Below are 27608 nucleotides of genomic sequence, written 5' to 3'. Positions count from 1 at the left end.
TAGAGTGCTTGCCTAACATGAATGAAGACTTAAATCAATCTCCAGCACCTCATAAATCGGGTGTGGTGAAGCACACATGTAATTCCAATCCATAGCAGGCAGATATAGGAGGAACAGGAGGTCAAAGTTATCTTCTGGAACATAGCAAGTTCATGGTCAGTTTGGGATATCTGAGGGGGGAAAAAATGGGAATTTTTTTCCAATTGTTTGAATGCCCCACATTTTGTCATAGTACCCAGAGTGATTGACACAAGCAGCTAAAATTAAAACTGTGAAATTCAGACATGGATGCAGAATAATATCTTGCATACTACCTGTGGAAATGCCAACTTTGAAGAAGTTTGGTAGTTTCTTAAACCACTCAGCATCCCTCTTTTCAGCATTTACCCTAGAAAAATGAAAAATGAAAGCATATTGTCACTAAAATGTCTTTATACAAATGTGTCTAAAGCAGCTTAATCATGCACCACCAAAAAATGAAAACAGCTCACTTCCCTTCCTCTGAGGGAACACACTAACAAATTGTGATACAGACATACAATGGACATCCTCGCTCAGCTATCAAAAGGTACAAAATGTTGATATATACAACAACTTGGATGTACTTTGATTGCTTTGTACTTAATTTAGAGTGAGTTTCCAAAGATTATATAATATATGGTTCTGTTTATAGATTTGAAAAAAGTATTATTAAAATAACAAATTTTTCTAGGCAGTGATGGTTCATACCATCACTGGTTCATTAACTCCAGCATGAGGGGCAGAGGCAGGCAGATCTCTGGGAGTTCAAGGATAGCCAGGGCTATACAGAGAAACCCTATCTTGAAAAACCTAATATTGGTTGATTGATTGATTTTATTTTATTTTTTTTTATTTCATTCGATATATTTTTTATTTACATTTCAAATGATTTCCCCTTTTCTGGTCCCCCACCCCCCAAAAGTCACATCAGCCCCCTTCCCTCCCCCATTCTCCCACCCACCCCTTCCCACTTCCCTGTTCTGGTTTTGCCTTATACTGCTACACTGAGTCTTTCCAGAACCATGGGCCACTCCTTCGTTCTTCTTGTACCTCATTTGATGTGTGGATTATGTTTTGGGTATTCCAGTTTTCCAGGCTAATATCCACTTATTAGTGAGTGCATACCATGATCGATCTTTTGAGACTGGGTTACCTCACTTAGTATAATGTTCTCCAGCTCCATCCATTTGCCTAAGAATTTCATGAATTCCTTGTTTCTAATGGCTGAATAGTACTCCAGTGTGTATATATATATACCACATTTTTTGCATCCATTCTTCTGTTGAGGGATACCTGGGTTCTTTCCAGCTTCTGGCTATTATAAATAGGGCTTCTATGAACATAATGGAGCATATATCCTTATTACATGGTGGGGAATCCTCTGGGTATATGCCCAGGAGTGGTATAGCAGGATCTTCTGGAAGTGAGGTGCCCAGTTTTCTGAGGAACTGCCAGACTGATTTCCAGAGTGGTTGTACCAATTTGCAACCCCACCAGCAGTGGAGGAGTGTTCCTCTTTCTCCACATCCTCGCCAACACCTGCTGTCTCCTGAGTTTTTAATCTTAGCCATTCTGACTGGTGTAAGGTGAAATCTCAGGGTTGTTTTGATTTGCATTTCCCTGATGACTAATGAAGTTGAGCATTTTTTTAAGATGTTTCTCCACCAGATTGATTGATTTTAAAAGTCGGTAATTGCCATAAGCTGGGAGTAGGGAAAAGGTCTGACTTTATATAGTCTTATTATGAGAGAATTTTTTATGGATATTCGAATTATTCTGCAGCCTGTTTTAGTGGTAGCTTATAAGATCCTAATCCACATTGTTAAACTCAGGATTCTCCCCAAAGTGAATTTTATTGTCTAGATGCATTTTAAATAGTAACTAAAATTTAGAAGTAACTGAACCAGTTAAATGTATACTTTGCAAGGTAAAATATTTAATAATTGTGTGTGGTGTGTATGTGTGCACACATGTATACGCTTGCCGTAGCACACACGGAGTCAGGGCAGATTGCAGCAAGTTAGTTCTCTTTATTACATGAGTTTGTGGAATAAAACTTTGATTGTCAGGCTTGGTGGCAAACCATCTAACTAGTAAAACTTATAAATATACTTAATTTTAAAAAGTATGTAAGTTAATGGCTGTAGTCATGAATCTGATTTTGAGTGCTCTCAATCAGCCTGTAGTGTAGTGTGCTTAGGTCTGTGTTAGAATCTAGGAACATTAGCTGTTCCTAGATTCTAACCTTATGTTAGAATCACCTATCAGGATAGGTGAACATAAGTTAAGAGCTTATGTTTGCTATTAAAGGATGAATGCAGTGGAATAATCTGTTTAGTTGTTTTATAATCATTTTATATAGTTATGAGATGTATTTTAAAGGAAATAGGTACCATCTCTGTCTGGGATGAGACAGAGGTAGACAGGACATCTTATTGTATAAGAGAGCCGCTTGCTGTTGAATTTTGTTCCAGAGTAATATTTCTAATACTGTACAAGAGAGGTATGAAAGATTCATGTAGTCCTTCCATTAATTATTGAGGTGCAGTGCTCTTCACCCTAACTCTTACCTCAGGTCAGTGACTCCTTTGAAATTAGTTCCTATTTCTCCTTAGGGAAAAAAATGCATATAGCTGCCTACTCATGTTTTACATGTTACAAATTTCACAGTCCTCCTGAACATCAGGTATGAACATGAAGTTAAGAAGCCCTGGATTAGCTTGAGGGTTTTTTAAAACGTAAAGAAACAAGGGAACTGGATTTAACTCGTTATATCCTGGTTTCATTATGACAGTTTGTGGAAAACATTAATTGTTGCTTAATTATTTCGCCAATAAAGTAGAAATAATATAGCCTGGTAGTGTGTACTGGCTTGCAGGCTAATTGTTTAAATATATAATCACAACCAGCTCATCATCTTTTCAAGGTACAAAACATTGCTTAGCTGTTGAGGATCAGTAGCAAGTCTCTTGAAAGGATAAAACAGCGCAGTCCTAAGAGGAAGGGTCTGCAAAGAGCAATGGGATTGCTTTGCTTTGCTCTTACTTTTGCTAAAGATAATCATAACTTTTGAGCAAGGAGAAATTTGTTTTTCATCCTTTAAAGGATTGTTATTTATTTGCTTATTCATCATTTGAGGCAGCACCGCACTGTGTAGTCCTGTCTTTCCTGGTATTTACTATGGAGATCAGACTAGCTTAGACTGGAATTCATAAAGATCCACCTGCTCCTGTCTCCAGAGTGCTAGTATTAAAGGCAAGCACAGTGATACCCAGCTGTGTTTCATTTATTTTATGATATAGGTATTTTGCTTGGTTGTATATGTTTGAGTGCCTGGTGTCCACCAAGGCCAGAAAAAGGCATCAGATCTCCTGGAACTGAAGTTACAGATGCTACCCTTTGGGTGCTGGGAACTGAACCTGGATTCTCTGCAAGAATCCGCTGAGCCACCTCTGCAGCACTTGTCCATTTTATTTCTTCCACATGTTCCTTGATCTCAAGTTTATAGAAGGAAGTCTCCACACTATCAATTTTGCACCAGGCTCCCTTGAGTACAGGTAGTAAAGGTTCATCTGGGTGGAAGGAGAGTTGTACAGCACAGACATTCTTGTTTATTTTTTTCCCCTTGAATTTTCAAGCCTTATTTAGTTGCATTAGTTCTTCAGTGTCTGTGTGGTTAAGAAGAGAGGTAAGAACTTAAGAGTAGTTTCTCCTGGAAGATCATTTTATAGTAGCAATCAGTTTCATTCTCAGGTAGAATGGGCCCATTAAATATTTGCTGTACAGAAAGCAAGGAGAAACGCATCCTAGTGAATGTGTCCGTCTTGAAAATTAGTTTTAAGTGTCTTTGAGGGTGGCAGCCATACCCACAGCTTTGGTAGAGGGAATGATGACAGACTTACGAAGAATTCCCTAAGCACAGGCACTGCATTCTCACTCGTTGACTTTGGTTAGTAGATATTCAGCCTTAATCATGTGGTTGATTTAGTTCCTGCCGCCCTTTCAGGATGTTTGATAGCTTTCCATATAAAGTCCGTCCTTGTGATACTAGTCTTTGTGTATTTTTCTAGCTGTCTTCTTTGCTAAAGAAGAAAATGTAGACAGATTGCTTTGGATTTTTCCCTATATTGCAAAGGATTGATAACTGGGCTCCTATGACGGACAGTACCTACCTACCTGCAGCAAGGTTAAACTCTGAAAGGATGGCTGCCTCCAAGGCCTGTGACAGTCCCAGTTGCTCTCGTTCTTCTTCAGAGCCCCTCTCTGCCTGTTAAGGATGTCTCCATTCCTCGTGCAGTGTGAAGATGACTGCTTCTTGCGGGTCTGCAGATTTAATCATAGGCCAGAAGTGGACAGGGTGGTGACTTTGAAATCATAGAGCTACAGGTTCAAAGAGCTGTGAGGCAGGCTTGGTGGGTTCATTGATGGGATGGAACAGTCGGTACAGTCCTTGACTATTACACCATCCAGGGACTCTCACAGCTGTTTATTCAGGAAGCATCACTTGAAAAAGATTAAACTCTTCCAACAGACCCCTTGTGGTTGGATGCCTTCTGGGTACATCAGCTTTCTTGCAGCTCTGGGCAGTTCTGTGAAAGTGCACCCAGCATGAAAGCAGACAGCACGTGGGACTTACCAGCCTTTCTCTCTCCTCCTCTGTGGTTTGACCAGGCCACGATAGACCTTTGCATTTAAGGGTGGTTGTTACCATTTGAATCTAGACTGGTCTACATTTTTTGAGTGATATTTTTGAGGTTATGGAGCATCTGGGAGATTGGGCCTTGCTGATAGGAGAGATCACTAGGGGCAGGTCGTTGGAGACGATACCTACCCCTGGTTCCAGCCCGGGTCTAACTGCTGTTCTGTGTGGAGCCACGTGAATAAGCTTTCGCTACATCCTTACACTGCTGTTTCCCCTGCTATAATTGGATGAAATTTCTGATACCAAGAGCAAAATAAAGCATTCCTTTCTTAGTTGTTTCTGTCAGGTATTTTGAGCATAGCTTTGGGAGAAATAACTAATACAGTAGTCAAAAAGAAACACACTCAGAACAGGTCATATGAGATAATATTTTACCTGCGGGAGAAACAACTAGAACAAAGATGAAAAAGAAGTTGTTGGAAACACTACATGAACATTCTGATGCCCTTGATACAGTTAAAATTCCTGTTGTGATGAAGGGACTCTAGATAGTAACCCAAAAGCAAAGTTGACAGCTGAGGTGGTAGCTTGGGGTAAAACTGTCGCTGTACAAGTATGGCAGTCAGAGTTTGGATCCCAACACCCCATAAAAAGCCAAGTGTAGTGGCTTCCACTTTTAACGTGGTACTGGGTGGTGGAGACAGACCCTGGGAGCTCCCTGGTCGCCATGCCCACAGGCACCTCCAGCCTCCCCACAAAGTTTAGTAATTCTCCAAATACAGAAGAACACCAAGAACCATGGGCTGGGGAACCACAGCAAATGGAAATTGACTGTGAATTATGGAATTTGAGAGGAGGAGCGGTCTGGGAGGTAGAGGTTAATGGCAGTGCTACACGCTGTGAGAGCAAGCCAGCCTGGATAAAAACCACCTATAGTTCCATCTTTACCTTTGCCACATCTTTTTTGAACCTCATTCACATGACTTGTGTGAAAACACAGTGAAATAAGAAAAAAAAATAGGGATGGTTATTTAATCAGTCTGAGATATATGTATGAAGTAGCTCTACTAAACAATAAAATGGAACAACACGTGACAGCTGTATTGAAAATCTCAGGAAAGATGAAAGTAGTTTTATACAAAGACACTGTAGCGTTTCATTTTTCTGGACTTTTCAAATAGGCAAAAACCATGAAAAATTGAAAGGAGTGGTTGACTCTAGAAATGAAGCCCTGAGCAGTAAAGGACATAAAGGAACTTTGTCTGATGTTCATAATGTCCTACATTTTGATGGGATTTTGATAATCCAGCTATCAAATTGTCTGAAGTGGTGCATGCCTTTAATCCCAGCACTCAGGAAGCAGAAGCAGGCAGATCTCTCTGAGTTTCAAGGCTATACTGGTCTTTATAGTGAGTTTTAGGAAAGGCAGAGCTACATAGTGAGACCTTGTCTCAAAAAATTATCAAATGTTATACTTGTATTTTCCTGTATCTTAGTCATTTAATTCCAATATTGAATTCTAGTTGGTGGTACCCATCAAGTTAGTCTGATGTTCTCAGCTCCCTTTGAATGATTATCTGGAAGAATAGATAGTTGATAAAGCAAAGAAATACATTGATAGAGTATTTATTATAGGACCTTAGTTGTTGAGTATCTGGTGATTGCATAGTTCTTTCAAATTACATGTATTTTAAATGATAATAGAAAATGGGGAGTGGGGCTGAAAACAGCCTTGACTTAAGGCTTTGGGCCTTTTGGTAGCTCACCTTATGGTGACTCAGAACAAAGGAACTTGAAAGAGTAGAGGCTGGAAAGGAAGCTACTTTAAGGACCTATTACCTGATAAGGCTGGAATTAACCAGCTCTGGAAAAAAAATACCCACATATTTCCTGGTCTGTAAGTACTTAGCACTTTGGTGTTTTGATAAGGTTGTCAGGATGTTTGTGAGAGTCATAAAGCACAAGCCAGAAGTATTTGATCCTGATGAGAGTTTTTTCTGCCTTTTCTCTAGCCTTGCCACTTCCTCAGAGGCTATGTTTATTAAAATTTATGGTTGGAAACATAATTATTTCTTCAAGGACATTATTTTCTCTGGTTTCTTGTGGGAGTAGGGTTTATTCTTATAGTCCTGACTATCAAACCCAGCCCCCATGTTTGTTCAGCAAGCATTCTGTTTCTGAGCTGTCCCCCCTCCCACGCCCCAACCCTGAAGCATTTATTTCAGTCTGGTTCCCTGCTTGAACACATAGCAAATCTTGAGTTGATCCCTGTATAAATAGGATTTGGGAGAGAAAAATTATGAAAGACCATTTGCTTTTAATGAAATTTATTTTGGTCACAGGTAACACAAGTTATACTAGTGCATTTGGGACTGGACAGATATCTCAGTGGTTAAGAGCTCATTGAGGACCTGAGTTCAGTTCCCAGCACTCAAGTCAAGTGGCTCACAGCTACCTGAAACTCCAGCTCCTTCTTCTCTCAGGCACTGCACTCACATGAAAAGCCCCCCAGCCCCAAAGAAACTAAATCTCTTTTTAAAAATTGTGTATTAAAAAAACATTGCACTTCATTGTTCACTCCTGTTGTAATATTCACATACAGAAGCATCTGAAGATTTCAGATGAAAAGAAAGCATTGGGTCCATCCAAGAAGTCTAGAATGCTATGGCCCGAGGCCCTGTCTTCACACAAGGATGAGCTAGGAAAAGAGTGTTGCTAGTGAAGTTAGCATAGACTCTGAAGGCCAAGAACAGGGCCAGAGACAGGGAAAGGGAGGAGAACCCTGTAGCAGCGATAGGCTAGCATTTTACCTACCCTTCTCTGTTGCAGCAGCTCTCCCTGAGGGGGCGGTACCTTGCCCAGGGATATGGAAGTGGAGCTCTGAGGAGCAAATGAGCCATGCCTGGCCGCCCTTACTGCTAAGGCCAGGCCTGGGTCCACTGTTGCCTGAGCTGAAGCCCTTTCTCATCCTGCCCACACTCTTAGTGACCCAGGATGCCGAGAAGGATCCTTCCTTCATTCCTGGTGAACCCAACCCAAGCACTTGTTTTCGCTGCTAAAGTTATTAGTGTAGTCTTACAGTTCGTCCCATTGTACCTAAAGATTCATTTCGTTTTCTCATTAAGCAAACACTAGGCTGGTAGTGCCAGCAATTTGATATGCCCTTAGTGTGAGGGACTAAAGACCTGTGTGTACTTAACAAGTCTAACCTGTTTGTAGTGTTTAACTAGCCAATTCCTGTCTGAGCGTCCTTTAAAGGGTAATTATACCCTTCAGGATATACCCATCTGAGTCCTGAAAACTGTTCACCTTAGATCCCCGTTGTGTGGAAGGAACTGCATTAACTTCTGTTATTGTTGTCATTTTTTTAATGGAAGGAACATAGTGGACTCACCCGTATCAACCTCTCTGAAATGCACAGAAATGGCTTGGTTTTCTATGTGGATATTTGTCTTTTGTTGAAGACTTTGTGTCACAATTTTTTTTTTCTAGCTTTATTTTTGCCATTACTTGAAAGGCGATTTTTACCTGGAATAAAGTTGTTTGCTGCTTGTTACAGATGTCCTTCAAGATGCTAGATGCTTGAAGGAGCCAACAGTGTCTGCCTAGACTGGCCTTCTTCTGGTGCTGTGGGGTTTTGGTCTTTGTATGTGGTTGTTGTTAGGTGCTTTTACTTTCATGTTCTTCCCCGTTCACAGATGGCAGCCCTCGGGAAACCCTGATGCATTTTGCTGTGCGGCTTGGACTGCTGCGGTTGACATGGTTCCTGTTACAGAAGCCAGGTGGCCGTGGGGCTCTGAGCATCCACAACAAGGAAGGGGCAACGCCTGTAAGCCTGGCCCTGGAGCGCGGTTATCACAAGCTTCACCAGCTTCTGACTGAGTAAGTGCCCATTCCCGGTCCCCTCCTGTCAGTAGCCCCACCCCATATCTCAGAGTAGTACAGCCCACTGGCCCTGCGCCTCGCCTGCACTGACCTGATGCTGACGGACGGCTGTAAGCTTGCTCTGCTAATGGCTTCATTGTAAGAGACCAGCGTGAGTTATGTTATCACTTTTCTTTCTCTTGTCTGTTTTAACTGCTTCTTGCCACTTGTATTTTATTGAGAACTCAATGAAATCTTGTATAGACTATATGACCAAGTAGAGGAAGAAACAGTTTTACTGTGCTACATTTTTTTTCCTATAATGTCTTCAAGACATGAACAAGATAATTACAAATTAATGGTTAGGTTTATAATTGTATATAAAATATGGTGAAAATTGAATTTTGGTTTGAATGCAATTTCTGTGAATAAAGTTAAGAGAAGTAGTTTCTTATGAGTGCAGTTAAAAGCAATTACATTGTTGTAGAAATATGCAGTAGGAAATCCTGTTTGTCTTTGGGTTCAGTTCTGTGTTTCTTTAAAGACTCCTTTGGAGGAAGACTACTAGTCAAAACATTGAAGAATGTTTTTTCCTTCATAAATAAAGGAATACATGCTTTAGAGTACCTAGTGCTTCTTCATTGGAATATTTTCTTGCTTAAAATGTTTTACTAGTTTTATGATCATCATTTTTCTATCATATTAATGAGCTAAAACTATATTGGTTCCCTTTTCTTTACTATTGAGAGAATCCTTGTAAACTGAGGCAGCATTTCCAGATTCTCAGGTATCATCCTTTGCTTGAGTCAGACTTAATGTAGTTAGATTTCCATGTCATTATTAGTTGCATGTGAACAAGGTAATCGGGAAAGACCAGGAAGAGGGCTTAGAATTTAAGACAGCTTACAGTTATGTAAGCAGAACTCTTTTTTTGTTGCTGTGGTTTGTTTCATTTGCTAGGCTTACAGCTTTCCCAGTCTAGCCAGGCAGAAACTGGGAAAGCTGTCTTTGGTGACAGCTTTGCTGTGGTACTGAGATGCAGCAGTGGAAAGGAGGGGCACCCTTCATCTCAGAGGAGCTTTGGACACATGAGCTCTCACATTCCAGAATGGAGTCTATTCTGTTCCTCCTTGCTTACCGTCTGGCCTCTGATCAGTTTCATTCTGTTGTTTGCCTCATGGTTTCAGAGAGGGATGCATTGTTCTAAAAATTGAAACAATTAACTCAGATCAGCTATTGCTACTTTCAAATGCAGTTCCTCCAGATTTGATGTTATAGCAGAATGTTTGCTGGGAAGTGGAGTTTGTTACAGACTGCTGCTGTAGAATGGGGAAATAAGATGATTGCAACAGCTTCATTATGTGTTTGAACCTGGGTGTCACAAGACAGTTATTGTAGCATGATTTGAAATTTGGAATGTAATTATTCTTGGAGATTTTTACTTATTTAAAACTAAAGGTCACTAATGATTCATCTTACAGGGGAAGGGGAGGGGAAGTCCACTCGGGAAATGAAGTTGAGGACCTTGATGAGAGTGTGAGCACTCACTGCAGGTCCCTCTGCCTTAGGGAATTCCTTGGGTAGTCACTGGTTTAACACCAAGGAAAGTGCTGAGTCACAGCTGCCCAGTGAAAAAGTAGATGTGGCTCTCCTCATCCTTTCAGTCTTAGTTGAGTACTAGTAGGCTTTGCTAGAATTTCAGCCATAGTGGTAAGTCAGGAGAGAACATTTTTTTCCTGTCTCTGTTATAGGGACTCACTCACTCTGTCTGTCTCTCTGTATCTGTATCTGTATCTCTCTCTCTCTCTCTCTCTCTCTCTCTCTCTCTCTCTCTCTCTCTCTCTCTCTCTCTCTCTTGTACTCTTCTGGCCAAATTTGGTTACATAACTCAGTGTTATATAACTACCACTACTATCCATATCTAGGACCTTCTATTGAACACACACAGGAACCCTGTACCCATGAAGCACTAGTTCTGTATTCATTCTGTCCCCACCCCCTAGTAACCTTTGTTCTTCATTCTTTCTCCAAGAATCCCCATTCTGAGTACCTCACATATGCAGAAGGCAGAATATTTGTCCTTCTGCATCTAGTTTCTTTAATATCATACAATGTCCTTAAGATTCAGCTGTCAAGTGGGCATGGTAGCACACACAAGCACACACATTGAATCCCAGCATTTGGGAGGCAGAGGTGGCTGGATCTCTATGAGTTTGAAGCACCCTGGTCTATATAGGATGTTCTAGAATAGCCAGGGCTGTGTAGAGAGACCCTGGCTCAAAAACAAAACTCATTCAGCTGTGTTACATAGTATGTATTGGAATAATAGTATATACTTTGAGATTTTGTTAAGAGATTTAAATGTTGTCATAAAAAAGTAGTGGATAAGGTGGTGAGTATTTTAAGTATGTTAAGTGGGTTGAGTTATACTGTATACACCTGTCAATATAATTACACCATAAATATGCAGGGGGGGGTTAATGCTGTTTTTTAAAAGGCCCAAATAAAGTTAAAAGGTGGAAGAGAAGTAACCTAAATTTTGATCAACAGATGAATAAACAAAGTGTGTACATTAGAGAGGTATCAGGCAAATTAACTAGTCTATAGTAGGAAGGTAGTGAGCAGTCTCTTGACAGACTGTTGATTGCTCTTTCTGCTTGTGGGATCCTTATACCAAGGGTCTGAGGGTGGGATCTGTAGTTCTTTAAATACAGCGAATTTACGAACATTCCTAAGGAAAGGGTTTAGTGTAGAAGACTCATACAACTTTCTTTGAAAGTTAAGAATTGCCAACTGCACATCTCTCCAGTTTATACTAAAATGGTTAGACATTGGATGACTTGCCTGTCTTTCCCTTGCATTTTAATTTTCTTCCTCATAGGCCTGATCCATGCTGTCTCCTTCTCTGTCCATCATTATCTATCTTTCTCCTTCCTTTTGTGGAAGCCCAAGGCCTTAGGAATGGTCCGCTTGTGCCTTTTGCTACTGAGCTGCAGTCTTAGCTGCATACATGTAGAATAACTTACAAAGGCAGAGGCCAACACAGGGTGACTTCCTCTATTGCGCCACCTGAAAGGTTTTTGTTTTGTCCTGAAACAGGAGCTTGTTTGTTGTTTGTTTGTTTGTTTGTTTGTTTGTTTGTTTGTTTTGACTAGACTTCCTAAGCAGTCTGATTCTCTTGTCTCTACCCCAGCACTAGGGTGACAGATCTATTCTACTATGCCTGGCTTTTTATGTGGGTGCTAGAAATAGGAACTCAGATCTCTTGCTTGCACAACAAGTACTTTACTCAAACATCTCTCAGCCAAGGCTTTTAAGATTAGGACCAGACTGAGGAAGAGTTATGTACCTAAAAGAAAAAAAAAATCAAACAACTAAATAGCTATTTACCTTCTAGTCTGTGATGGTACTATAATTGTCAGCTTGATAGAATCTCCTGGCACCTGGGAGATGGGTTTCTGGGCATGTCTAGGTAAGATTATCTTGACTGAATTTATTGAGGTTGGAAGAACTGTCCACTGTAGTGGCCCCATTCCCTGGTTGGAGTCTTAAACTGTGTAAGTGGAGAAACAGTTCTGTTTCCTGATCACGAATATAGTTTGATCAGCAGGTTCATGCTTCTGCTTCCTTTACTTCCCAGCCAGGATGGACTGAGCCCTGTGAGCCAGAATAAATCCTTAAGTTGCTTTTTTCACAGCAACAGGAAAATAGATTGTAAAGGATTCTTTACAGATATATTTTGAACAAAAGGAAAGGTGTAACAGATATGACCACCAAGATAGTACCATTCCAAACACCATTCCCTTAATGATGAACAGTGGATGGTGTGGGCAACATTGTTTACAATTACATCACTCACAGAGTCTTAAGGGCATATGATGACCACATGACATCATTTTATACTTCCAAATCATTTCACATAGTTCAGTTCCCACATCCCAACTCATTCTTAACAAATAGAATTTTTGTGTTCATTCAATCGGTTTTACACCTTTAATTTTTTAAAATAATTTCTTAAAGATTTATGTGTATAAATGTTTTGCTTTTGTGTAGCTATGTGCACTAATTATATACATACATGGTACCCATGGAGTTGCAAGAGGTCATCAGATGCCCTGAAACTGGAGTTTTGAATGGTTGTGAGTCAACATGTAAATTTTGGGAACTGAACCTGGGTTCTCTGGAAGAGCAACAAGTGCTCTAAATCTCTGAGCCATCTCTTTAGACCTTGAGTGCTTCACATTTCTGGGATTATTCATTTGTAGATAAGTATGCCCAAGTTCTTCACATCATCCATTCATATACAGCCTCCCAGTCTTTACTGGCATTATGGTTTCTTTATAGTAATGGAGTAAGTCACGTCAGGACCATGAAGATGAGAGGTTCTGCATGGAGATGATCGTGTCCTTGTACATCTTTCCCTTCATCTCCTCAGGGTTCAGCTTCAGAGTGAGGCCCTGGATCTCAAATATTGTGGCTCTGTCTCACTAGCTTGTAGCCACTGCTTCATTCATTCATTCATTCATTCACCCATAGCCACTAACTTTCACTTAGGAAGGAAATGTTTATTGACTTGTTACTCTCATTTTGATCTGATTCTATTACTGTGAGTATATTTATGATCTGAAAATTCATCTTCAAAAAATGTAACCAGTCTTGCGAGAAATCTTAGCCCCAGAGGAGTTCATGTAGTCCTGCTCCAGCTTCAGGTAGGTCATAGTCATTTCTTCCAATTTGCAGTTTCTACCAGGACCTCTCACATGTTAATGATGGATTGAGTAGGGACAGAACTCTGGTTGACAGGTTCAAGGCTACTGAATGCTAAGAGGTGATGGCTGTAGGTGGCCTTAGAACAATCTGAAAAAGAAAAACTTGAACAAATTGTTATGTCACTTGACTGCAGTCTCACACATCACAAAGAACGAGTTTTAGAACCTGCATCCTTTGTGCAGTTGGCACTGAGAGCAAGGCAGCACCTAAGAGTGTGAGCCCAGTAGCGTGCAGGCTCCACAACTCTGGAGCATGCTCCTTCAGTGCACTAAACTGCTTTTCCTCTCTCAGTTTTGCTTTCTTCATCTGATAAAGGATGATAATGTCTCGTCATCCTCAAGTGATAGCTAGAGACCTAGAGTATGTAGTGCAAAAATGATGGCTTAAAGGCCAAGTTCTAGAGATTATAGAGTAGATAAAGGGGCATCAGTATAGGAGTTTGAGGAGAGATGCTGTGTTGTGTGTTGCTGACTGAGAGGTGAAGCCGTAACTTCCTCACTTGCATATGTGATTTAGAGAAAGTCTCTCATCTACTCTAAGCTACTGCTTCAGGTCTTTGATAAATAACTGTCTCACCTCTGTTGCTGCTCTTCCTCGATCACGTGGTGGTTTGAACCAGTTGAAATGTGTGCAGATGCTTTGATAAACTACACAGTGATCTCCTGGAAAGTCTCATAAAATTGTATAAAAATGTCAGTCAAGTAAGGCTATGCTGCTGCAAACTCAAATTCTGGTTGGTTGGTCTGCTGAGAATTCTTTTTTGTAATAATGGCTTTCTGAAAGTTAAAATTAGTTGAGAAATGGAAACAATTTTCGGAATATCACAGCTTGATTTAAACATGACTTACAGTGCCTCTGTCTTTAGAAGAAAAGAATTTCTTTTAACATTGTCAACTCTCATGTATTTACATAAAATGCTGAAATATTTCAATTGCTATTAAGAGCCAGTTTATGAGTATTTATCTTCATAAGCTTTATGTGATTTTTAGAATTGATTCAACAAATAGTTATGTACTGAATGCTTGTGTTGCAATAGAATCCACAGTTAACATATTTCAGATATTATTTTAACCCTACAATGACCTTTCTGAAGTAAATTTTATGTGTGATTTGTGGATGAAAAATGGTTGTTGAGACAACTAAAATAACTAGGATACATAAAAACTGGTTTGACACAAACGTCAGTGGAAATACAAGGCCAACATTTCTTCCCTGTGTAGAAATTTGACAGAGAAAGAAGAAATCAAGGGAGCCATTGCTAGAGTGCAGAATATAGTAGTACAGAGGGGTTGCCTGCTTCCCGTTAGCCCCTGCCTCTGTATGAGGAACATGAGGTCCTCACTGTAATAACTTTACAGTTTTAATACTCATGAGGATAGTTACACTGTGATTGGTCACACTTCAGCTATTGGCTTGGATTTTGAGTCTCATAAAAGCCCAATGAATGGATAGAATAAATACTATTATCTCTTTCTTATAGTTGTAGAAACTGAGGCAGAGGAAATGAAAGTCTCTTGCCCATTGTCACAGGCCCATAAAGTAACAAAGCTAAGCCTGAATTCTCCTGATGACATTTGTAAAAGTGTAGGACACAGACCCAGCCCTCTAAGTACTAGGCACTCAGTCACAGGATAGTGCAGAAGGACATGTAAGTAATTCTCACGGGGGTTATGTTTGTGAGTTTTGAATCCTGCTTTCAAGACTCTCACATGAAACCCGAGTGCACATCTCACAGTAAAACACAGGACTGTTGCACAAGATGTGCTGTCAATAAACACTGTGATTGCCTTTTTAGGGACCTCTTAAGGACTTGGTAAGTTAATCCCAATAGCTTATCTGCTACAAAACAAGTTTGGAGCCTTTGCTTTTGCTTAAGAAGTGAAAGGATAAAATATATATGCAAATTTAGCTATAAAATAATAGCCAGAGATAATGATCTGGAACACCTTGACATTATGCTGGCCTGATTCCCATTTATCCTGTCTGTTATTTCTCTGGTTCCTTCGTCAGTCTGTGATCTGGGTCTCTGTGGTTTGTAAAGATAGAATAGTAGAAGTGGATGGAAGTTAGAGATTGGGAAGACACTAGTATTTATCAAATGCAAATAGCCACCTTGTCATGTGCACGGTGCTGCTTTGGAGCTTTTCATCTCTTCTCATTTAAAACATCTCAGTAAGTACAAGGTGTAGTTGTTCCTTGAGTATCTAAGTAGCTTGCCCAAGGCTATATTCACAAGCCTGACATTTGGGGGAAAAAAGTATATTTGGTAGCAGTATCAGGCTTAAGGTATTTAAGCTAATTATCCCAGGATTGCTTTATTTGGCAATGTGCTGGAAAATTGCAAAGGACATGTCTTTTCTGAAAATGATGAACTTTATAAAACAGTAATTCCAGTTAATGTATACTAGGCATTTTCTGTCCATCCATCCATCCATCCATCCATCCATCCATCCATCCATCCTCTCATCCTCTCTGCAATCCTTTGGGGATGAGAACATTAATCTTCATTGTACACAGAAACAAATAACAGTAAAGAGGGTAGTAGAACAAGGGTTTGTACAGCTCCAAAAGCTCAGCTTCAGTATTGCTTAAGAATTCTAAACAGAGCCGGGTGGTGGTGGCGTACGACTTTAATCCCAGCACTCGGGAGGCAGAGGCAGGCTGATTTCTGAATTTGAGGACAGCCAAGGCTACACAGACAAACCCTGTCTCGAAAAACCAAGAAGGGGGACGAAGGGGGGAGGGGGAGGGAGAGAATGAATGAATGAGTGAGTGAATGAATGAATGAATGAATGAATGTGAGAATGAATTCCAAATAAGATAGGTAGGTTTAGATGTTAGCTAGACTCACAGGGCCTTTCCAAACATTTTTTATTTCTTTCCTCTCTGCTGTATGAGGTCAAGTGGCCTGAGTGAGTGTTCATTCTCTGTGGCCATGTAATGTTTAGGCTTAGCGTTTTCTCATTAGATTTGTGAAATTACAGAGCTTCATCTACACTAGCAGTGTCCATGGTAACAGCCTATGAATTGGCTTGGAGTATTGGGTTTAATAGGTACAGATCAGACTATGAAGGATCACTTAGAAAAAAAATTCACACAATTTATTTTGCTAGTTTTAAAGTTTCTTTAGAAATGTGCCAATAGAAAGAATATTTTATTTGCAGTTATTAGCAGAAGTAGAAGTGATCCTTAAGTGAAGAAAAAAGACATAGATGAGTTGATTGATCCTCTCCTGGAAAGGAAAAGAGCTCATGAGATACCAGCCAAGGATTTATACACTGTTAATGATTTACAGAGAAAGGAGAGATATTTCCTTGGTGATATAGCAAATGGAGAGTTACCTATGCTCCTGTAAACTACTTTTACACGTTTTTATAAACAACTCTAATGAAACTTACTGAGACACACACACACACACACACACACAAGCATGGAAGTAGAAGCAAAACTAGTTGGGAAGACAAAGGGAATCAGTGGGAGTTTCTGAGTCAGGACAAGAGAGATTAATGAGTGGTGAATATTATCAAACTGCATTGATATATACATGAAAATGTCATAAAACATATGATTAATATATGCTAATAAGACATTCATAAAAATAGTTGTATTGAATAACCATTTTGCAAAAAACTATCAGAAGTATGAGGTGAAGTTCTATGATTTAAGAAATGAAATATAATCCTGTGCATTTATTACAGTTTAGTAGTTAGACTTTTGACAGTTTGTCCTTGAAGTGGTAGGACTTCTCCATATTTTCATGTATTAGATCATCCTTCAGTTATGTAACCGTGAATGTGTTTTTTCATGCTACATTAATAATATCCATAATTAGTTGGATTATAAACAATCGAGATATGAAAGTTTTTAGTGACATGTTTTCTTAAAAGCATTTGTATTAACATTCTTACTTAAGCCAGTAACAAAACTCCTTTAGCTGCCTAAGTTGGCCAACATTATATAACAATCATTTTGACAAGGTTTTGTTTAAATGTTTAGTGTCCATAGACACAGAGAAGGATTTGTATTCCTTAATTAAGGTTTTATTTTGATGTTAGTTAGTGAAGTTAATGAATTAGGTGCCTAATTTTTTCACCAGACACATTCATTGCTTATGTTTTGTTTGTGGATTGGGGATGGTTTATCCTAGTTAACATTTTCTTTTCTATAAAATCTGAGATGGCAGTGTGGTTATTCTTTTCATCTTTTCTATAAAACACAATTTATAAAAGAACATTCTGTTAAAAGCCAGATGGCTTAAATAGAATGAGATAACCATAATTTTAGAATTCTTATACAGTATTTTTCATTTTAGCTTAATTTTATTTATTTAATATATTCATGTCTCCATTGGTATGTCTTGGTGTGCATGCCTATGTATACACATTTAGAGGCCTGAATTTGACTCCTAGTTAAGTTCTCCACCTTATTGTTTGAGACAGTATCTCATCGAACCAGGAAATTCTCAGTTGGTAGATAGGCTTGCCTGTGAGGTTCCAGGATCTTCCAGATCCAGACCCCGTCCCCGAGCTCTGCAGTTACTAGTTCATTCCCTGCTCTTCTTGTGGGCTGGAGAGCGGAACAAATTAGTTCATGCTTGCAAGGCAGCCACTTGACCCTCTGAGCCTTCTCCTAGTACACCTAGACCTTTGAGATGTTAATAAATTCTATTTTGAAAGTTTATCAAAGTCTAATATTCATAGTTCTTGCTTGTACCTTTAAATTTTTATAGCTATTTCGCTTAAGGAAATAAAATGTTCCTTCTAAGTTAACTGGTACCAGTAATTTTCTCCATACTAATATTGTAAAACTAGTTGTCTTGTTCTTTTGAAAATTGGTAGTAATTTTGCAATTAAAGCAACAGTTTTTATAATCATTGATTATTATAGGACTTCTTTTATATTAAATGAATATTCTAGCCAGTAGAACTTGTGTATTAAAAAGCATATAGCTGGGCAGTGGTGGCGCACGCCTTTAATCCCAGCACTTCGGAGGCAGAGGCAGGCAGATTTCTGAGTTCGAGGACAGCCAGGGCTACACAGAGAAACCCTGTCTCAAAAAACACCCCCCTCCTTATAAAAGCATATAAGGAGCTTTGTATTTTACATGATCTAGGACGAGCTTGGAGAATGCTTATTTCCTGTATCAGAAGAACGCCTTCACTGATAGGTTGGTGTAACCTCTACATTTATATGATCATTGGCCATTTAAACTCTGAGTAGACAGACAGACATTGGTGCTGATGATAGACAGCACTTGCTCAACTTACGTGTGTTCTTGGCTTTTCTTTTCCTTTATATTTTTCCTGTGCTGGTTACTTAGGGGACAGAAACAATTCTGTCTCCTGCTATGGTTTGGAGAAGGTTTGGGGCTTGTATGTTGATCCTCACTCAGTACAGTGGTTGTAGAAGGTGAGACACATTAGATGGCCCTAAAAGTCTAAGAGGACCACACTTGGAAGAGATGGAAGCAGTTCTTGCAACTAAACTATAAACTGGTTATAACAGTCTAAACCTAACCCCCAAGTTACTCTTCAGCTTTTATCTAGTAATACAAGCCGTTTCCATACATGGTTTGGAATTCAGTGCCGTCCACCATGAGATGATATGGCCAAGGAGAGTCTATGCTGTTACCTTAACTTTTAACCTCTAAACTATTCTAACAAACCTCTTTTCAGCCTAATGTATTTTCTTGCAGTCATGAACAAAGGACCAATACATCCCCTACCTCAACCCAAAAGAAAAGAGAGAGAAGAGAAAAGCCAATATAATTTCTAGTGAATATGCATATATATGAACATTTATCTGACAATACCTAGCTAAGATGACAGCTCCATTTTGAGCAAAATGACTGTCTTTCCCTTGGTCTAGTTGTTGCTCATCTGGAATTTAGACTTTCCAGCTCCGTTTCAGTGGTGGTGTGGCTGATTTTGTAAGCCCCATTGAGGTTTGGCAATGTTACAGTGATGTGGTTTCATGAAAGGTATTGCAGTAGCTGTCAAATAAGGAACCAGCTCTTGCAGTTCCTTGTCAAAAGTAGGCTCAGGGTAGAACAACCCTCTTCAGAGGGTTGGCCTGAGAGTTTTTATCTTTTCTTAAAGTGATAGTATGAGTCCAGAACCCAAATAGGATGGGCTTGAGGTATTCATGGTGTTTTGGCAGAGGAGTGTAAGTACCAGCTTTCAAACTCTGAAGTATTATTAGTTTTCCCTGCTGCTCTTCAGTATCATTTTGTTGTAATTGAACGAGAAGTAGCTTTGGACTTCTCCTAAATGCCTAGTGTTACTAAGTCTGGAAAGTTTATTTCTTTGTAGTTAATTTGTAGAAGGTTTAAATGTATGTTACCATTAAGCATGATTTTTTTTTTGAAGTTGCAAGGTAAAACAGGAGAAAGCTAAATTATTGACTGTTGTGTAGCACCTAGGTTGCTTGGTATTAGTCAAAGTAGGGACATTGACTTTTGTTGAATTGCATATGTAAACTACAAGATTTGGTGCCAGTTATTGACTCAGTTTGGATGCTATAACCAAATCTTTAGAGAACGGCTTCTAATTTATATTATTCTAGAATTGAAAAATATGTTGTGGCTCCTGCAAAATTTGTGAAAAATGTACCTAATATGCCTGATAGACTTCTGTTGCATATTATATTAAGTTTTTCTTACGTTTTGATGTTGCCATAATTTTAACCTATTACAGTGATAGTTAATGTTGGAAAGTAAAAAGAGCACAGAGTTTTAGAAATTAACCCACAGAGTTTTAGAAATGAGTCCATGTACAGTTTCTGAGCTTTTGGTTTACAATACAAAGAAGAGATAGGCTCTAGGTACAGTGCATTTATAAATACAATGCCATTTCTTTGGTATTATCTTTTCAACCAGATTTTGGGAGTTTGTCCATAGTACAGAAAGACCATATGAACATTTGGAACAAATACTTATTTATAACTTAGTACATTTTCAAATATAGAGGAATAGCAATGGCTTCTTATCTTGACCCAGCCCCTTCCTGTTTGTAAAGACATATTTGCTTTTTATAGCAAGTCAACATTTTAATAACTATCTTCTGGAGCTTTGTAAACACATTTTCTTTTAGAGTATATATGCTTTCAAAACTTAAAATTTACCATTTTAAAATATAATCTAAAGAAACATTTTGTACTTAGCTTTACAAATAATCTCATGAATTCACAAAAACTACCAAATTAAGCAAATATTTGGTGGATATAAACAAATAAATAAGTAAAAATTTGTTCACATACTGTATGTAGCTCTGTGAAACTAGAGTTTATTTACATTTCATTATATACAGAATATGGGTATTATAACTTGGAAGATTAAATCTGGTTTTTCTGTTGTTCTTAGAAACTGGGTAATCCTCTGCAACTGTATTGTGTTTATTTTGAGCTATAAGTTGCTCCCAGCACTTCACATTGGTTCAAGGGAATCATCAGTAAATTACAGAAGCCCATAGTAAAATGCCTATTAAATTTGATCTTTGGATCCCTTTAATATAATAATAAATAATAAAACTCATCAATAAGAACAATAAGAACTGGGCTTTTAAAACCTCCTGAATCCTAGTCAGTTAAATTAAGATTAACTTTGCTCAGGCTTAAGTGAATCTTTCTGCATCAGTCTCTAGCTGATCAACTGCTGTTTACAGCTTTTTTTTTTTTTTTTTTTTGTAATCAATTGGAAAGGAAAACAAGTTTTGATTCTTTATCATAAATAAAGAAATTTGCTTCCTTTCCCCTTAATCTATTTTACAGTGCTGTTATTGGGGAGAATAATGTTAAATGTTGCTGCAAAGGTAGATGAGAGGCAAGATGAAAGTCATACTAGTTTATGAAAAATTGTCTCTTTATTGTGACTTAAGTTATTGGCCAAACTGATAGATGAAGTAAATATATTTCTGTAGTAGATTCTGAAAAACTAAGTCTGTGAGGTCCCTAGAAACTTACTGGTTTGTTTAAGGGTTTTTTTGACTTGAACTTCAGTGACCTAGTATATTGCCAAGTGAACTTCCTGACTGAAAGTTGAGAATCCAGTCAAACTAATAACCAGAATTGTCTTTTTCAAATGAAGAAAGTAGTTTATAGACTATTTCCTTTATTGCAATTTAGAGTTACTGATTTCTTTAACAAATTGGTGTTTTTATTATTTTATTGGTTATTTTATTTATTTACATTTCAAATATTATCTCCCTTCCCAGTTTTCCTTCCACAAACCTCCTATCCTCTACCCCCTATCCTCTGCCTCTATGAGGGTGCTTCCCACCCACCTACCCACTCCCACCTCAGCTCCCTAACATTCTCCTACTCTGGGTCATCAAGCCTCCACAGAAATAAGGGTCTCCCTTCCCATTACTGCCAGATAAGACAATCCTCTGCTACAGATCCAGCTGGAGCCATAGGTCCCCCCATGTGTATTGTTTGATTGTTGGTTTAGTCCCTGGAAGCTCGCGGGAGGGGGCGGGCTCTGGTTGGTTGATAGTGTTGTTTTTCCTATGGGGTTGCGAACCCCTTCAACTCCTTCAGTCCTTGCCCTTACTTCTCCTTTGGGGTCCCCGCACTCAGTTTAATGTTAGGCTGCGAGCATCCACCTCTGTATTGGTCAGGCTCTGGCAGAGCCTCTCAGGGGACAGCTATACCAGGATCCTGTCAGCAAGCTCTTCTTGTCATCAGCCATAGTGTCTGGGTTTGGTGTCTGCAGATGGGATGGACCCCTAGGTGGGGCAGTCTCTGGATGGCCTTTCCTTCAGACTCTGCTCCATTCTTTGTCCCTGCATTTCCTTTTGACAGGAAGAATTCTGGATTATGGTGGGTGGATAGGTGGCCCCATCCCTCAACTCAGGGGCCATGCCTATCCACTGGATATGGTCTCTATAGGTTCTATCTCATTTTTGTTGGGTATTTCAGCTAATGTCCTCTCTGTTGGGTCCTGGAAACCTCTTGGGTCCCTGGCATCTGAGACCTTCTAGTGGCTTCCTCCAGTTTCCCCTTCCCCACTGCTACACACCTTCTTTCAAATTCCTGACCCTCTGTACTTCTCTCCCATCTCCTCCCATATCTCAACTGGCCCCCCTTTCCCCCTCTCCCTCCTCTGGTCCTCTGTCCCTTTCCACCCTTCTCCCCTCTCTCCTTCTACCTCCTGAGATTATTTTCTTTCCTCTTCTGAGTAGGACTGTAGGTAGCATCCACACTTTGATGTGGACTTCCTTCTTGTATTTCATATGGTCTGTGAATTGTAATGTAGATATTCCTAGTTTTTTGTTTTTTGTTGTTTAGGTTTTTGTTTGTTTGTTTTGGGTTTTCTTTTTTCTTTTCTTTTCTTTTTTTTTTTTTTTTTTTGCTAATATCCACTTATCAGTGAGTACATACCTGAGATTCCACCTCACACTAGTCAGAATGGCTAAGATGAAAAACTCAGGTAACATCAGATGCTGGCAAGGATGTAGAGATTTCTGATGGAATTGCAGCAAATCAGTCTGGCAGTTCCTCAGAAAATTGGACATACCACTCTATACTCAGCTATACAACTCCTGGGCATATACCCAAAAGATGCCCCAACATGTAACAAGGACACATGCTCCACTATATTCATAGCAGCCTTATTTATAATAGCCAGAAGCTAGAAACAACCCAGATGTCCCTCAACAGACGAATGGATACAGAAAATTTGGTACATTTATACAATGGAGTACTACTCAGCTATTAAAAACAGTGACTTCATGAAATTCTTAGGCAAATGGATGGATCTAGAAAATATCCTGAGTGAGGTAACCCAGTCACAAAAGAACACACATGGTATGCTATAATTTCAGCATTAGGCAAACCAAAGTAGAAAGATTATGAGTTCTGGGCCAGCCTGAGGATCATATTGTAATCTAAGAATAGGGTAAATTGCATTAAGAAAATCTTGTAATCAATTACAGTCTGTCTCCATCTTCTATTAACAACCCAATCTTTTAAGTAAATTTTTCCTATTGGGTTATTAGGGTCTTCAGGTTTCTTATTATGCTTCTGGTTTTTAAATCACAAGTACTTAACGTGTTGGGCCATTTGGAGATTTTTTTTTTTTTAGGTTATCTGTCCACCCACCCCAGAAGCAAAGTAATCCTTACTTTTTTCCCCCTTTGTAGTAGAATCTGAGTGCCTGTAGTGTGCCAAGGGAGTGTATAGTAAACAGTGGAAACTTGTTTAGAAGACACATGTCCTTTGTCCCCAGGTGAGGTTAAAGATGAGTAGCTAAACCACAGTAGTCGTGCCAAGCTCAGAAGAATGTTTTCCGGAGCCACGCTAGAAACCGCCCACAATTTGGGGCTAACAAGAATGTCTGAAAACAATATAAATCACCTTTGACAAGAACTTTGAAGGCTTTTTCAGAATCTGTCTGAATGTGACAATTTAAGGCAGTTAATACTGTCTAATGTAGTCATAAAATGTCTATACTGCATAAATGACAGTTGATAATAAAATACCTTTTGCATTCATCATAATGGATGTTTTTTCACCATGATCTAAAAAGGGAGGTGAGGAGGAAGTGGCGGAGATCTCTGTAGCGCTTTCTGTACTGTTTAAGTTCCTTTATCTGCAGGTCTCCATTTCACTTGGTTTTTTACAAAGGGTCTTTACCAAGATATCCTGATTCACCAACTAAAAGAAACAAAATTTCTCTAGTGTATTTGTAGGTATGCTTTTGTGCCCTGCCAGACTTGATTTAGTTACAATTAAATCATTGCATACATCTTGTAAAGTAAACTTTAGGTAACCAGGCACAAGTTAAGGCTAAGGGACAACTTAATCACTAATGATAGATCTAGGAAGGGCTCTACTGAAAGCCATGCGGAGTAGATCCTCTGCAGATGCAAAGTGCACTAAGCAAAGAAAGTGGCTTTAAAATGAAAAATACAGTGATTTCATATATAAAGAAAGCCCATGCTTTGAGAATGGTAGAATGTGTGGGCAGACCTTGGTAAAGGCAGGAGGGGGAGTAACAGACAGCATAAGCCGTACTTTTCCTGTGATGTTCATTTTATCTGTATCTTGAAATAGTGATTGGACTGCCTTATCCCTATGTACAGATTATAGAACTAAGTTCCAGAGAAATTAGGACATTTTATGGTATATAGGCAAGACATTCAATACCTGGATTTAAATCCAGAAATCTCAGCTCTGTGCATTGTACGTTGTATCTGACCAACAAAAAAAAGGACACAATACCTAGGATTGGAGCTTCCAAGAAGTGCATCCAAAAACATAAGAGGCTCCTCGACTTGAAATGTGTGCCAAAGTATATACAGTGAGAATACGACAGTTTTCATACTACATGCTTCATCTCTGTTCATCTCAAACCCTTCAATCTCTTCATAGAGCAGAAAACCCGAGTGTCAGATACATTGCATGGCAGACCTTGTAAGCACAGGTAAAGTTAGAAGTGCTGTGACCTGTATAGAAGAAACCCACTTGTCTTGAAACAAACCCAGTTGGATATAATAACAGAACATTGATGAAAGAACTCATTCTTCCTTTCTGTGTTCACTTGTTTTAAAATGTTTTCAATTAAGCCTGCTCATCTTACTAAACCTGAAGTTTCCTACATTTATCAGAAAAATAGTTTTATGATTTTACTCAGGCTAGGAGTTGTTCATGTCTGTGCTCATATGAGCTTTATTTGTATACCACATATGTTTATAAGTTGAGCAAAGTTGAGGTATTTACTTATTTATTTATTTGTTTGTTTGTTTTTGGTGTTTTGTTTGGTACTGGAGGTCAAACCTAGAGTCTTGCAAATAGTAGCCAAGTATTCTATCACTGAGCCACATAACCAGTTTTTGGTTTCTAAATTTAAAAAAAAAAAAAAATTTTGAAGTTCCTAGAACCACAACTTCATTTAAAACAGGAGTTGTGTTGATGAGAATAGTATATTTAGCATTGTGGTTTTCCCTTGTGTAGTTGACTTCCAGAAGTCTGGAGGCATTTCCTCTATTGTTTCAGAGGAGTATGTTACAGGAATTGAGTAGCTGACTCTTCCCTTCTAGTAGAACTGAATTGTGTTAGCATATAGTGTAACCTGGTTATAATCCAGTCTTAATAGCTCTTGCTGCTACTGAAAACCAGGGTAAAGCCATCGTTCTTATAGTTCATTATTTGATCATTACCATAATATTAACTATTTAAAGATTCAAGACTTCCCTGTCTTGATCAAAACAAAATCCTTAGGAAATTGTCTTTTAGGTTTTACTTAAGCCATTTCCATTCTCTTGCAAAGAAGGAAAAGAAGATAGAGATAGATGCCTGTCAGAGCCTTGAATCACTGGAGCTGCGTAAACCCGTTTTCTGTTCTGAATGCTCAGAGAGCGATCATAAATATTACATTGTTCTTACAAGATTAAGTCTATGCCTGCTAGTAGAATGTATATATTAACAAGATTGCTGGCCTGCAGGGAAAATGCCCGTGAGCCGGACTCCTGGAGCAGCTTGTCCTATGAAGTGCCTTATGGCGACTGTTCAGTGCGGCACCACCGAGAACTGGACATCTATGCACTGACTTCCGAATCCGAACCACAGCCTGAGCCCCATGGAGACAGCTGCGCTGCACGCATCTCTAAACTTAGGAATATCCAGCAGCAGCTAACGGTAAGGGAAAGTTTTCACTTTTAGTTAGGTGTCTGCCTGTGCCCCCTCGCCCAGCGAGTCTTGCTATAATTAGAATGTAAATTCATAAAGCATTGTTATTATGCAGTGTTGCTGTGCTGGTTAGTATTTTGTCAACTTGACACAAGCAAGAGTCATTTTGCAAAAGGGAGCCTCAGTTGAGAAACATCTGAATCAAATTGCAGAGGCTCAGCACTGGGCAGGTAGTCCAGGGTCATTACAAGAAAGCTGAGCAAGCTGTCCAGTGTAACCACTGGCTTTCTACCCATGCCTGAGTAACCATTCAGAGGCTTGTTATTTATTCAAAAACAAAAAACAAAAAAAAAAACAAGCCTGAGCCATAAACTAGGTCAGTTCCCACTAGCTTGTAACTTACATTAACCCATTTTTACTGTACTATGTCTGCCATATGGCTGGTTACCTCTCTTTAGTTTCATTCGCCCAACTTCCAGTACAGACAGGAAATCTTCCTGCCTTCACTATTTCCCAGACTGCCTCTCAGTCTCTGTCGGATATCCCACCTTGTAATCCTGCCTCATCTTATTAGCCATCAGCTATTTATTGACAGGTGATGCTTCTATGCAAGAGATTATCCCTACCGTGGGGAGCAAGTCAGTAAGGGGTGCTCCTCTGTGGTCACTCAGCTCTCCTGCAGGTTCTTGCTTGACTTTCTGACCTGACTTCCTGTAGTGATGGACCATCCCTGAGAGTTGTAAAATATAATAAACCCTTTCCTTCCCCAGTTGGCTTTGGTCATGGTGTTTATAACAATGTAGAAAACAAACTAAGACAGTTGCCACTTAAGAGACAGCTAATAATAGAATTGTAGCAGCAGAAGCCTAATGTTTAATTTTGTTTTTTACTCGGGTTGGAGAGATGGCTCAGCGGTTAAGAGCACTGACTGTTCTTCCGAAGGTCCTGAGTTCAAATCCCAGCAACCACATGGTGGCTCACAACCATCCGTAATGAAATCTGATGCCCTCTTTTGGGGTGTCTGGAGACAGCTACAATGTACTTACATATAATAATAAATAAATCTTTAAAACAATTGTTTTTACTCAGAGAAAGCTGTGTCTCTTTGGTGTCCTCCATCCCCACTGGCTCTTATACTCTTCCTACCTGCTCTTCCATGGGGCATCCTGAGCCCTGAGGGGAGGGATTGGATGGAGACATTCCATTTAGAACGAGGTGTTCCAAGGTTTCAAACTCTCTGCACTTTTTTCGGTTGTGGGTCTGTTTTCTGTTCCCATCTGCTGCACTGAAGCTTCTCTGATGATGGCTGAGCAGACGCAGATATAGAAATACAACAGCATGTTGTTAGGAGTCACTTATTGCTACATTCCTTTAGCAGAAGAGTAGCATTTGATTGTCCTCTAAGTCCATGGCCTATCTAGTCTCAAGTTCTTGGCCACTTGAGCAGTGTCTGGCATGAATGGCCTTTAAGTTCATTTAGATAGTAGTTAGTTGCTCCCACAACTTTTATGCCACTGTTGGCCCAGTGTATCTTGCATTTAGGTCACCACTGTAGATCAGAGGGTTTGAACTCGAAAATACAGTGGTGCCATGTACAGGGACTGCACAGGTCTAAGCCAGATGGGACCCCAGCACTGAAAGGGAAATTGGACATGAGCGCCCATATCTACTAACCCCGAAGCTGC

At 39.4% G+C, this 27608-nt stretch overlaps 1 protein-coding gene across 8 annotated transcripts in view; it reads left to right on the top strand.

Annotated features, from left to right (window-relative positions):
- The window catches only part of Akap13 (A-kinase anchoring protein 13), a 283839-nt gene that overhangs the window by 118065 nt on the left and 138166 nt on the right, over positions 1 to 27608 (top strand). For 7 of the 8 annotated variants that reach the window (XM_052160563.1, XM_052160546.1, XM_052160555.1 and 4 more), the window contains exons 5-6: positions 8362 to 8545; positions 25740 to 25932. In XM_052160563.1, the coding sequence (XP_052016523.1) occupies positions 8362 to 8545; positions 25740 to 25932 (377 nt within the window). Of the gene's footprint in view, positions 1 to 8361; positions 8546 to 19408; positions 19462 to 25739; positions 25933 to 27608 lie in introns of those variants that run through there. The other variant, XM_052160569.1, reaches the window with a different exon arrangement.

This window comes from Apodemus sylvaticus, chromosome 1, assembly GCF_947179515.1.
Source record: "Apodemus sylvaticus chromosome 1, mApoSyl1.1, whole genome shotgun sequence".
NCBI classification, from domain to species: Eukaryota; Metazoa; Chordata; class Mammalia; order Rodentia; family Muridae; genus Apodemus; species Apodemus sylvaticus.
This window is presented reverse-complemented; position numbering and strand designations above follow the sequence as displayed.